General features: G+C 37.9%; 2 protein-coding genes across 4 annotated transcripts; one reads left to right on the forward strand and one right to left on the reverse strand.

Annotated features, from left to right (window-relative positions):
* The first annotated feature begins 536 nt into the window (after window positions 1–536).
* LOC145729370 (peptidyl-prolyl cis-trans isomerase FKBP8-like) lies at window positions 537–2,310 on the forward strand. 2 transcript variants are annotated; one of them, XM_081980098.1, is made up of 6 exons: window positions 537–690; window positions 746–1,043; window positions 1,094–1,469; window positions 1,524–1,620; window positions 1,671–2,102; window positions 2,155–2,310. In XM_081980098.1, the coding sequence occupies exons 2-6, from the start codon at window positions 770–772 to the stop codon at window positions 2,233–2,235; spliced, it is 1,260 nt and encodes a 419-aa protein (XP_081836224.1). In that variant the 5' UTR covers window positions 537–690; window positions 746–769; the 3' UTR covers window positions 2,236–2,310. The 2 variants fall into 2 exon arrangements, with proteins under 2 accessions (XP_081836224.1, XP_081836225.1); XM_081980099.1 differs by having other exon boundaries at window positions 548–690; window positions 749–1,043.
* A 91-nt stretch (window positions 2,311–2,401) lies between these two features.
* LOC145729367 (MTOR-associated protein MEAK7) lies at window positions 2,402–7,459 on the reverse strand. Of its 2 annotated transcripts, none has more exons than XM_081980091.1 (6): window positions 7,295–7,459; window positions 7,023–7,241; window positions 6,493–6,966; window positions 6,200–6,437; window positions 5,721–6,145; window positions 2,402–5,665 (listed from the first exon to the last, which is right to left on the reverse strand). In XM_081980091.1, exons 2-6 carry the CDS (start codon window positions 7,152–7,154, stop codon window positions 5,561–5,563), a joined length of 1,374 nt encoding a protein of 457 aa, XP_081836217.1. In that variant the 5' UTR covers window positions 7,155–7,241; window positions 7,295–7,459; the 3' UTR covers window positions 2,402–5,560. The 2 variants fall into 2 exon arrangements, with proteins under 2 accessions (XP_081836217.1, XP_081836216.1); XM_081980090.1 differs by having other exon boundaries at window positions 6,200–6,440.
* Between the last annotated feature and the right edge of the window lie 5,464 nt (window positions 7,460–12,923).

The raw sequence follows: 12,923 nt of genomic DNA on the forward strand, positions 1-12,923 counted from the left end.
GCAAGTAAATAAGCTTTTTAAGGATGTCACCAATTTGACAGCTCCTATCTTGGTCTCTATGACAGTTAGGAGGTTCGTCCAAACGTCAAAATGTAGCCCAAAACTTTTGCTTTCTTGTCAAAACAGAGTTTTTATGAAAAAAACACTAATAACTGAGAAAACCCGCCTAGAACATTGTTGTGCACGCCAAAATTAAATACAAAACTTTAGTATACTTTCTTACAGAGATTCTTCCAAACTATCCTAAAATGGGTGGTTTTCCCAGGTACTCCCATGATAAATCCCCCAAAGAAAAAAAAATCTTGTTTTTTGGAGAAAATCTCCTAATCTGGACAAATGCCGCACATGTAGACTTGTCATAAAACTTAAAAACTGGCAATTTTGACAGTGACAACTCAAAAGCAAAGTTTTACAGTAAAATCAAAATTTTTGGCGAACAATGGCAAGTTAACATACTGTTTTGACTACGCCACTGGTCAACTCAAAAATTATCATGGTTAGCCATTTTGTCCAACCAATCAAATTTCGAGCAAACTGTCAAACATTCCACCAGTTGTCATTGTTGTCAAATGTGACATTCAAAATTCCGGTGTAGGTCGATTTCAGACCACAACAATTTACCCGAAAAAAAAGCGATTTTTTTCTGTAAATTCCACCATTTGAAACCATTTCTCGATCGCTTTGAGTAAGGTAAGCCCTTATTCCCGAGTTCTTGACATGTTTAGTATCTAGCGTAAATTTCCAGAAGAAATACACCACAATACACACAATGTCCACCGTACAAGACAACAAACTCATTAGTGAAGAGTTTCTGGAAAACGCTAAAACTATGGACGTCGATACTACACAACCGGAAAAACGATCCGAAGAAAGTGAAAAAATGATTCTAGACGAGGTTACAAACGAAAAAGGCCCCAGTGAGCCTAGTGGTGAGGGCAAGTCAGAGGAAAACTCTGAGGAGACTGAAAGCACCCGCGACCAAAACAGTTGCGAAAGAGATGGGTCTGATCTTCCACAACCAGAAGAATGGCAAGACATTCTAGGTAAGATTGGACCAAAAACCAGCTAAACAAGCTAAAACAACCATCTTTAGGTTCTGGGGTATTAATGAAGAAAGTGCTGAAAGAGGGAGAACCAGATACACGCCCCAGCAAGTCTGACAAATGTTTTATAAGTTATACCAGTCGGCTTGAAGAGGCTGATGAAGAAGACTGTGTAGAACAAGTAGACAATTTAGTGTTAAGTCTGGGAGAGGGTGATGTAATTCAGGGCTTAGATGTTGCCATAGCTTTAATGAATAAAAAGGAGAGGTGTCTGCTGAAAATTGGGTCCAGGCTGGCTTATGGAGAGATGGGACTCCCACCTAAAGTTCCGGCCAATGCTAGTGTGATGTTTGATCTAGAATTGGTCGATTGGCAACCTGAGGAAGAGTTTGAAGGTTTGAGTGTACAAGCCAGACAGGAAGTTGGGTTAGGACTGCAATTAGCATTATGAGAGTGTGATTTTTTATGTGTGTTTTACAGGAATAAAAAACGTGAAAGAGGTAACTGGTGGTACCGCAGAGGTGAAAACACTTTAGCGGTGCAATGCTACCGTAGAGCACTGGATTACTTGGATGAAGTAAGTTTCCACCACAACTCAGTGCAAACTAAAAAAACTAAACAAAACAGGTTGAGACTGAAAATTCAGACCATGAGAAACCAACAGACGCGGAACTACAGAAACTCCTCGAAGACCGTCTGAAAGTCCTAAATAACATGGCGTCAGCACAAATCAAAATGGAATTGTTTGATCAGGCCTTGACGTCATTGCAAACAGTGTTGCGATGTCAGCCGGACAACGTTAAAGCCCTATTCAGAAAAGCCAAGATACATTCGGCCAAAAATGACCTGCCCCAGGCCCTTAAGTTGCTGGAAAAGGCTAGAAGCTTAGAACCGGACGATGTCCTAATAGTCAAGGAGATTAACGCGATCAATGGGTTGATTAATAAACAAAAGAACTCGGAACGGGAGTATGCCAGACGGATGTTTGGGGGCGGTTCCCCGAGCAGTACCAAAACAAATAAGGAGACAAAGAGTACGGAAAGGGGTGGGGGCAGTAGGGTAAGGGCGATTTTGATTGGTTCAAACTGTGATTAAATGAGTGGGGTTTCAGGCACAAGTTTGGGCCACTTTGGGAGCCACATTGGCCTTAGGCCTTGCCGGATTGGTCGCCTACAAACTAAAATACTTTTAAAATGTTGTTACAGTTTAATTTACCAGGGTGTTTGTTGATTTTTTTTTTGTGTTCGAATATACTTTTTTTAGCGTGCTTGGATTGCTTTTTAATCACCACACCTAAGGTCACATGATGGGTCAGTCTGTACCTGGTGGTAATTTAATTAATTACAAACATAAGAAAATTGAAATTTTTGTAATAATTTATTTAAGGATTTGAGGAAATGCTCACAATAGAATGTACTTTGTTTATGTATATACAGGGTGATCTGTCAATACAGATGATTTAAGCTTTTAGGTGTTAAATTGGCTTTAAAAAGTAAATTGCTCTACAGGGTTTTAAAACAAGATGGTTGGTCAAAATTTGCAGCTGGCAACACTGTAAAGTTAAGTTAAAACTTGTCAACAACAGACCCGTAAAAATCCTCTGTCTAACCTTGAAATGTATGTAAATTACATTTAAACAACCGAGAAAGCTGTAATTTTTTAGGCAGGTTATGTGATTATGACAATTTAAATTTGCAGCCGCCAACACTGTAAAGTTAAGCTACAACTTGTCAACGACAGTCACGTGACCCAGAAATGCCATGTTAAATGTCAAAAAGTCGATAAATTACACTTAAACAGTTGAGAAAGCTGAAATTGTAAAAACACATTCTGTAATCGTGAAAATTTAAAATTGCACTTGGCAACACTGGAAAGTTAAGTTGAAACTTGTCAATAACAGTCACGTGACCCGCAAAATGTCGTGTTTAACCTCGAAAAGTCGGTAAATTACACTTAAACAGTTGGGAAAGCTGAAATTGTAAAAACACGTTCTGTAATCGTGAAAATTTAAAATTGCACTTGGCAACACTGTGAAGTTAAGTTGAAAATTGTCAATAACAGTCACGTGACCCGTAAAATGGCGTCTTTTACCTCGAAAGGTCGGTAAAATACACTTAAACAGTTGGGAAAGCTGAAATTGTAAAAACACGTTCTGTAATCGTAAAAATTTAAAATTGCATTTGGCAACACTGGAACGTTAAGTTGAAAATTGTCAACATCAGTCACGTGGCCCGTAAAATGTCGTTTTTAACCTCAAAAAGTCGGTAAATTACACTTAAACAGTTGAGAAAGCTGAAATTGTAAAAACACGTTCTGTAATGGGGAAAATTTAAAATTGCACTTGGCAACACTGGAACGTTAAGTTGAAAATTGTCAATAACAGTCACGTGACCCGTAAAATGGCGTCTTTTACCTCGAAAGGTCGGTAAATTACACTTAAACAGTTGGGAAAGCTGAAATTGTAAAAACACGTTCTGTAATTGTGAAAATTTAAACTTGCATTTGGCAACTCTGTGAAGTTAAGTTGAAAATTGTCAATAACAGTCACGTGACCCGTAAAATGTCGTTTTTAACCTCAAAAAGTCGTTAAATTACACTTAAACAGTTGAGGAAACTGAAATTGTAAAAACACGTTCTGTAATCGTGAAAATTTAAAATTGCACTTGGCAACACTGTGAAGTTAAGTTGAAAATTGTCAATAACAGTCACGTGACCCGTAAAATGGCGTCTTTTACCTCGAAAGGTCTGTAAATTACACTTAAACAGTTGGGAAAGCTGAAATTGTAAAAACACGTTCTGTAATCGTGAAAATTTAAAATTGCACTTGGCAACACTGGAACGTTAAGTTGAAAATTGTCAATAACAGTCACGTGACCCAGAAATGTCGTGTTTAACCTCAAAAAGTCGGTAAATTACACTTAAACAGTTGAGGAAACTGAAATTGTAAAAACACGTTCTGTAATCGTGAAAATTTAAAATTGCACTTGGCAACACTGTGAAGTTAAGTTGAAAATTGTCAATAACAGTCACGTGACCCGTAAAATGGCGTCTTTTACCTCGAAAGGTCTGTAAATTACACTTAAACAGTTGGGAAAGCTGAAATTGTAAAAACACGTTCTGTAATCGTGAAAATTTAAAATTCCACTTGGCAACACTGTAAAGTTAAGTTAAAAATTGTCAACATCAGTCACGTGACCCGTAAAATGTCGTGTTTAACCTCGAAAAGTCGGTAAATTACACTTAAACAGTTGGGAAAGCTGAAATTGTAAAAACACGTTCTGTAATCGTGAAAATTTAAAATTGCACTTGGCAACACTGTAAAGTTAAGTTGAAAATTGTCAACATCAGTCATGTGACCCGTAAAATGTCGTGTTTAACCTCGAAAAGTCGGTAAATTACACTTAAACAGTTGGGAAAGCTGAAATTGTAAAAACACGTTCTGTAATCGTGAAAATTTAAAATTGCACTTGGCAACACTGTAAAGTTAAGTTGAAAATTGTCAACATCAGTCATGTGACCCGTAAAATGTCGTGTTTAACCTCGAAAAGTCGGTAAATTACACTTAAACAGTTGGGAAAGCTGAAATTGTAAAAACACGTTCTGTAATCGTGAAAATTTAAAATTGCACTTGGCAACACTGTAAAGTTAAGTTGAAAATTGTCAACATCAGTCATGTGACCCGTAAAATGTCGTGTTTAACCTCGAAAAGTCGGTAAATTACACTTAAACAGTTGGGAAAGCTGAAATTGTAAAAACACGTTCTGTAATCGTGAAAATTTAAAATTGCACTTGGCAACACTGTAAAGTTAAGTTAAAAATTGTCAACATCAGTCACGTGACCCGTAAAATGTCGTGTTTAACCTCGAAAAGTCGGTAAATTACACTTAAACAGTTGGGAAAGCTGAAATTGTAAAAACACGTTCTGTAATCGTGAAAATTTAAAATTGCACTTGGCAACACTGTAAAGTTAAGTTGAAAATTGTCAACATCAGTCATGTGACCCGTAAAATGGCGTCTTTAACCTCAAAAAGTCGGTAAATTACACTTAAACAGTTGGGAAAGCTGAAATTGTAAAAACACGTTCTGTAATCGTGAAAATTTAAAATTGCACTTGGCAACACTGTAAAGTTAAGTTGAAACTTGTCATTAACAGTCACGTGACCCGTAAAATGGCGTCTTTTACCTCGAAAGGTCGGTAAATTACACTTAAATAGATGGGAAAGCTGAAATTGCAAATGCACCTTACGTGACCGTGACAATTTAAAATCGCAGCTGGCAATACTGTAAAGTGAAGTTGAAACTTGTCAACAACAGTCACGTGACCTGGAACAGAAAGTCTGAAAACCCTGTAATTAGTTAAAGTGCCAACTGGGATCAGTGCAAAACATTTGGCACACAACACAAATTGATTAGTTTTAACGTTATTTGGTCCTGAATTCAAAGTGAAAATGCCTAATACAGTGACAGTGATACGGCGGCCATTTTGTGCATAATTTACTCTTCTATAAGTCACGTGATTAAGTGTTGGGAGGTTCGCGTAAACCTTCACTGTGAATGGTCTTGCCGGCCATTTTAAGCATCGCCTTGCTTTCCGCATTGTTGTCCAGCACGCTACCACCCCCCTAAAACGCACCCCGTTTTAACCCCCCCCGTTTTCTCAGACGTCATAACACTCACCATAACTCTTTCGCCTTTCTCTTGAGGAGTGGGGGGCGGTTGGCCCAAACCCCAAACCTCCATGTGCCTAAAATGAAACTCTTTGGTGTGCGACATCTGTTGGTAGCCGACAAAAGTGGTGCACGTCTCGCTAGAGTGTCCCTGACCGTATTCGGCGTCTATCCACAGTCCGCAGTATTGGTGTTGTCCGCCCATGGCCAGCCCGTTGGGCATGGTTTGTTGGTGCAGATTGAGGTATTGGAAATGCTGGTTGTACCCGGTGGACGGGTAAACGCGCATCCGTGGCGACAAAGTGAATAGGAAACAACTGTCGTCGCCGAAAAAGTTAGGGCCTAACGCCCAGTTGGCGGGGGCAAAGCCCCCAAATACATAACCGCTACGATCTTCCAACACTAATACTGAAGGTCCTTGATTTACTATTCGCCCTGTTCAAAAACCATTAAAATGACTTGTCCCTAGGAAATCCTTTAATAACTAACCTATAAGGGTGGAAAAACTTTCTCCATGAATTTCTGAACTAAATAAAAACCTCCATTCGAGCTGGTACTGTTGAGGTAGATGGGAGTTAATAAAAACAATCTGATTCAAATCCAGGATGCTTGGATAGGAGGGAATCAAGTCCAGACCGCGACAATAAGGAACTAGCGAACGTTCTTTAACCCCATCAATGCTGTCAGCCACTGGTTGCTCCTGCTCTGCACTCCCAATAGATTTATCCTGCTAACCTAACTTAGTCACTCACCTACTTTTCAATATTAACTCCCTTAATTACCTTATGGGAAATATTATACAAGTGCATGAAAACAAACAGCAGTAATTGTCCTAGTAAAGTGCTGCCTTGCAGCCAAGTCTCCAATAATCGGCGAGAAATCGGATTTTCCCCAGCCAAATCTTTGGTTAGACTCTCAGCCATTTTTTGTGAGTTTTGCGGGTGCGTTCCGCACCCACGATTTGACCAACTTTTGTACTGTTTGGAACTGCTGAGTTTCTGGATTTTCATGTAGGAACTGGCAATACTTTCCACATACTCTTTGACCAAATTGTAGGGAATGTCATCTTCGTCCGACTTGCCCAAAGAGGTGAGTAGTACTTTGACTTTTTCATCTACAGTACCGCGAGTACAGAACACAAATAATTCAGCAAAACGCTCCAAGTCGGCTGTGGTGACTTTCTGCTCGCCCAACCCAAACAGGTAATTGTTTATGTACTGTAGAAGGCGCGGGTCCATTTGGGAGCCCCATAGTTTCTACACCCCAAACATCCACAAGTGACTAAACTAATTAAACTAAAATCAACACTTACAGTGAGTTCATCTTCTTTGATTTTTTCCGAATTGCGACTGGCTAACTTGAAGGAGTTACTAACAATCAGTTGCTCATCTTTGGACAAAAAGGAACATTTTGCCGCCAATTTTTTACTGCTATTCACCCCCATTTTACTTCACTGTGTTAGTGGCATTTATTCTGCCACAACCAAACCAGCTAAATTTAAACCCTAAACACAAAGAAACCACCCTGAAATCTAAAAATACATTTTGTAATTTTTAGGCACTGTGTGTAATCAATATTCTAGACCTGATGTAACTTGTTCAAGCTGAGTCACGCTACTTAAATCAGTGACGGTGTTTCTAACAAACAATCTGTAATGAGACAATTTAATCACTTAACACCACTGCTAAATTTTTATCAAATTTATAGTAATTATATAAAAAATGTAAATAAAATATGCCAGTGTTTTTGACCTAAATTGGTTTGTTTTGACGTTTTGTCAACAAAAAGTGACACTTGCGACAGCTTAAGTGCATTTGACAGACGGTTTGTTTGTGGAAAACACATGACGTCACACCTTAAAGTATAAATGAGATGTTCCAGCCAGGAAATTCAAACTTACAAATAATAAAACGATTTTCTATTCTCTAATATATGTTACAAACAAAAGCCTATTTTAGATTTAAGTAGATGGCGCTGCGAGTCAGAAAGGCTGAGAGAGTCCTAAAAAATCATAAGATTGCATTGTAGTACTTATAGTCAGGGATCAACACTGGAAACGATCATTTTCCAAATTAGGCATAGGTGCTAATTAAAACTGAACCAAAATTGTGATTGGCATAGGTGCTAATTAAAACTGAACCAAAATTGGCCCAACACGTTGGGCGCCAAAATTATGTAACCTTATTTTGCCTAAAATAATAAGGAATGCAAACGGCAGCTTTTCATCTGGTGAGCACTATGGGTTCGAAGGCAATTTTCTAAAATGACTGTATTTGCTTTTCAATAATAATTAAAGAAAGAAAAAAAAAAATTTAAAATGGGCGCCACGCAGTTTTGATGATGAGGAAACTGCGAAAATAAATGAAAAGAAAATATCTTACGAACGGGTATCAACGCAACTAGTGAACACTAAATAAACACAAATTAATTTTCCCTTTATGAAATCTCTTTACTGGGTTTGCTCAACATACCATGTTGTTATTACAGTTCAATAGATGAGTAGTTTATAATAATGTAAATAGCAGGTAAATCATTATTCGGTGTTAAAACGTTGAGATAGCGTATAATTATAATTGACAAATGGTATCACCCTATAGTCGACTATAGTTCACATTTATGTAATTGCTATTAGAAGATAAACCAACCTTTGTTATGTTTCGCCGATCGGAAGTATCAAAGTGATTTAAAGTTTTAAGTGTGAGCAAAACTTTAATAAAGGGAAGCTTTGTTATGTGTTTCTTTGAATCTGAGTTTAGTGGTTTGTTTGTGAAAACAGTGAAGAAAATAAAAAATAAAGATTTGGAGTAAACTGGCCTTAATACACAGGCTTGAACCTGGTGTCTTCGAAGGTTCTTGAAGTTCTATTTCATCTGAAGATCTCTACAAATGGATGCTTGGAGTACTGCTGGCGAAAATGATTGCAAGGTCGCAAAGATGTCAGACTTTTGGCGTAATATGGTGCAGGTCGGGTCAATCTCTACTGGATTTGTACGACCAATCCAGGGGGTATAACTGGCTGTTACACAACAGGGTAGGAGTCGACTCCCTCAGATCTTCAAAAGACCAAAGTAAGTTACACAGTGCCACTCAGAAAATTAATATACTGCTATAGAAAACTCACCATAACAGATCTGCACAAAAAACTAAAACGTGGCCGAAGCCAACCGATTCCTGCTGAAGAAACTGGGTTTCCAGGGCTAACAGAGCGATAAGCCTATTCTTCAGGGCGTCTCGCAGTACCAGGTGATTGTTAATTTTAATTTTAAATCCCCTTGAAGGGTAATTGGATAAAATATCCGAAAACTAACAAAATAACACGTTCTGGTAAAGCAGAGAGCAATGGAATGCTCACTCAAGAAAATGGCGACCTCATCTTCCCATACAGGACAAAAACCCTGCTTTCTGATTGGGCATGAAATACCGGGTTTCAAAGAAGCGGCTTTGAAACACACTGAAATAGCGTTCTGAGATTTGGCAACATTGTGAAGGCTTCGATGTACTACCATTATAATGTATCGCTTAAAACATAATGAACAGACATATATATATATATTTTATTATACTTATTATATCGTCGATAGGTCCTACTTGTTTGTATTAATACCCTATTATACATCTGCAAATTTTTTTTTGTTTTTATTCAAGCCAAAAAAAAAATTCCTGCCACACAATCCTCCTCCAAAAAAAACAAAAAAAAATATATCATTATATATTTTTTTTTGATTATGTACCAAAAAAAAAAAAATTTATCTAGGTTAATTAACAAAGAAAGAAGAAAATTAAAGAACTCAACAGTATTCTACTAACATTAGTTTGCTCTCGGGATTTTGTTTAGTCCAGTATCTTCGCGTACTACACGGCCTTGGGGCGACTCAATCGGTAAAGACATAATATTGAACTGACAAATCAGGAAATAAAGACAAAAACGGGGAGGTCTCTAAACAAGGAAAAAAGCAAACTTAAGACTGAGAATTTGCCCATGATGACAATTCAGTCAAGAAAAAAAACTTATAAGTAAAAAGCATATTTACAACATTGTCTAGTTAAACTAATTTACCATAATTACGGGATCCCATCTGTACTATATACATTTCAAATGTTGCATAATTGAAAATAGTCTTGCAAAACTTTAAAAAAAATTGTCCGGACATACTTTAAACGTTTAACGTGACATAAAAAAAAAACCATAATACCAGATAACAGTTAGTACCGACTAACCAAATACCAAAAAAAAATATTACCCAACGGAAACATTAGAATTTGATCCAAAATAAGGTTTCAAATCTTTCACATGCCATTCTCCTCCGTAACTTCCATCTGCTTTCTCCAAAATGTAGACAAGTCGGGACTTCTTTGCCTTAATTTTGCAAAGAATGTACTTAGGTGCGAGTTTAGCTGAAAACTTAGATGTAGCATCTGAAAGGACTTTATTTTTCCTCCATACTCTATCACCAACCGCAAAAGATATCTCTCGTCTGCGTAGATCATATGATCGTTTATATCGACAGTGCGCGACACTAAGGCATTTCTCTACCTCTTTGAAGATGTCAGCCAACCCGGAGATATCATCGATATATGCGTTCCTATCTGATGGGTTGAGGACTATGTCTTTAGTTTCCGATATTTTGCTATAGTAGTTTCCTGATAGCGGAATATTTCGACCAAAAACTATGAATGCAGGAGCCAAGTCATGCACCTCGTGTTTTGCTGCGTTCATAGCAAACTGAATTTTTGTTAGTTCTGCATCCCATTCTTGATGATTCTTGATGTAACATCGGATGGCAGTTCCAACGGTTTTGTTAGTTCTTTCTACGAAATTACATTGGGCCGAATACCTAGGAGTAAACCAGATTTTTACATGATAAGTTTCAGCGAGATGTTTGAAAACTCTTCCAGCAAATTGAGTGCCATTATCACAAATTATGATTTGGGGTACTCCAAAAACCAAAAATACATTGTTTTCCAACAGTTTAACTATATTTTTAGCAACTGCTTGACGTATAGGAAAAAGTAAAGAATACTTTGAAAACCAACAAGTAACGACTAACAAATAGCAATTTCCTTTCTTAGACCTGGGAAATGGTCCCATTAAATCAACGGCTATAACCTGAAAAGGGAACTGCACTGATTTCTGAGCACCCATTTTACCTAGAGGACCTGAGTTAGACAATTTTTGAGCTTGACAAACTTTACAAGCTCTACAATATCTTCGAATATCTACTCGCATTTTAGGCCAATAATAAGAATCTTGGACGCGGGACAAGGTTTTGAAAATTCCAAAATGTGAACAAGAAGGAGGGTCATGACATCCCTTCATCACCTGTAAACGACAGTTTTTTGGTACGACCGTCTTCCAGTCAAAAAGGTTACTCGACAGTGGGAGATTATTTGGGATATACTTAAATATAACATTCTGTTCGACTTTCCATTGAGGATACGATTCTGGGTTTTTAAGGATTTTACTTCTAAGTTCTTCATACCAAGGGTCTAATTCACCAGAAGCAACATCCATGACGCATACTTCCATATCAATAGGAGGCTCAGAAGATATTCGGGAGAGAGCATCAGGAACCTTGTGTGAGATTCCTTTCCGGTGAATTAAGTCGAAGCTATATTGCCGTAGTTTTACTGACCACCTTGCTAAACGTCCGCAAGGGTCTTTTAAATTATTTAACCACAACAGACTGTGATGGTCTGTTATTACTTTAAACCTCGTACCTTCTACGTACATCCGGAATTTTTCCAAACAAAATATCAACGCCAAGAGTTCGCGTTCTGTTACAGTGTAATTACGCTCGGCTCTAGAGAGCGTCCGAGAGCAGTATGCTATTACACGCTCTCCTCCATCGAGATCCTGCGACAGTACCCCACCCAACCCCGTATCACTAGCATCGCATTGTATTGTGAACGGTCTTGAAAAATCCGGCGAACACAGAACCGGAGCTGCAATTAGGGCATTTTTAATATTTTCAAAGGAACTTTGGGCCTCAGGGGTCCATTCTATAGAAGACTTCTTTTTCTTTCCCTTGAGGAGATCGTTAATAGGAGAGACCAAAGAAGAGAAATTACCAATAAATCTACGATACCAACTACACAAGCCTATAAATCTTTTAATTTCGGTAGTGGTAGTAGGTCTGGGGTAATTAACCATTGTGGAGACCTTATCAGGGTCGGTACGAATACCCTGACCACCTTCGACAATATAACCCAAATACTTCAACTGTGTTTTAAAAAAAACACACTTACTTAAGTTAATAGTCAAATTAGCCTCAAATAGAATATCCCTAACTTCACCCAACAACCGAATATGATCCTCAAATGTTTTCGAAGTTATGATAATATCGTCTAGGTAAGTAAAAATATTTGGTTCGTACTTCGGGCCAAATAAACTATCTACTAATCGCTGTTGTGTTTGAGCACTGTTACAAAGACCAAAAGGAACAACCTTGAAATGAAAAAGGCCACGAGATGGAACTGTAAATGCTGTTTTGTCTCGCGAGGCTGGGTCTAAAGGAATCTGCCAGAAAGCCTTACGTAGGTCGATACTAGAAATATAGTTGGCTCCCCTCAGAGAGCTTAATATTCTGTCTACACGCGGCAGTGGATAACTGTCATGGCGAGTTACTTCATTTAATTTTCGACCATCGAAACAAAACCTATATTCTCCGTTAGCCTTTTTAACAAGTAACACTGGACTGTTCCAGGGACTCTGCGATGGTTCTACGACACCCAGTTTTAGCATATCATCTAACTCTTGATTGAGAAGTTTTAACATATATGGACTCATTAAATATTGCCTTAGTTTGAACGGCTTGGCCTCGCCGGTGTCAATACTCATTGAAATTTTATTAGTGAGCCCCAATCTTTCTTCACTATTCAACTTATTAAAAGAATCTATAATTAATTTGACTTGCTCTGATTGACTATCGGATAGAGGTTCGAGAGTGCATACATTGGAGATTACATTTCGATTATCTGAATTAGGTTTTGCCTCCGTGATTAAGCCAGAAGTTTTACTTTGAATGAGCCATCTATTGTTTGCAAAGTCTATATCTACTTGAAATCTTCTGCAGAAATCACTACCAAATATGAATGAATGTACAATAGAGGGAACCAGCAATGCAACTAAAATCCGTACTGAATTCTTAATAACTATCGGTAATTCAACAGAACCCTTAACTTTTTGAGAGGTTCCGCAAGCGGTAACAACACT

Source organism: Ips typographus, linkage group LG5 (genome assembly GCF_016097725.1).
Source record: "Ips typographus isolate SLU linkage group LG5, UJ_Ityp_2.0, whole genome shotgun sequence".
NCBI lineage: Eukaryota > Metazoa > Arthropoda > Insecta > Coleoptera > Curculionidae > Ips > Ips typographus.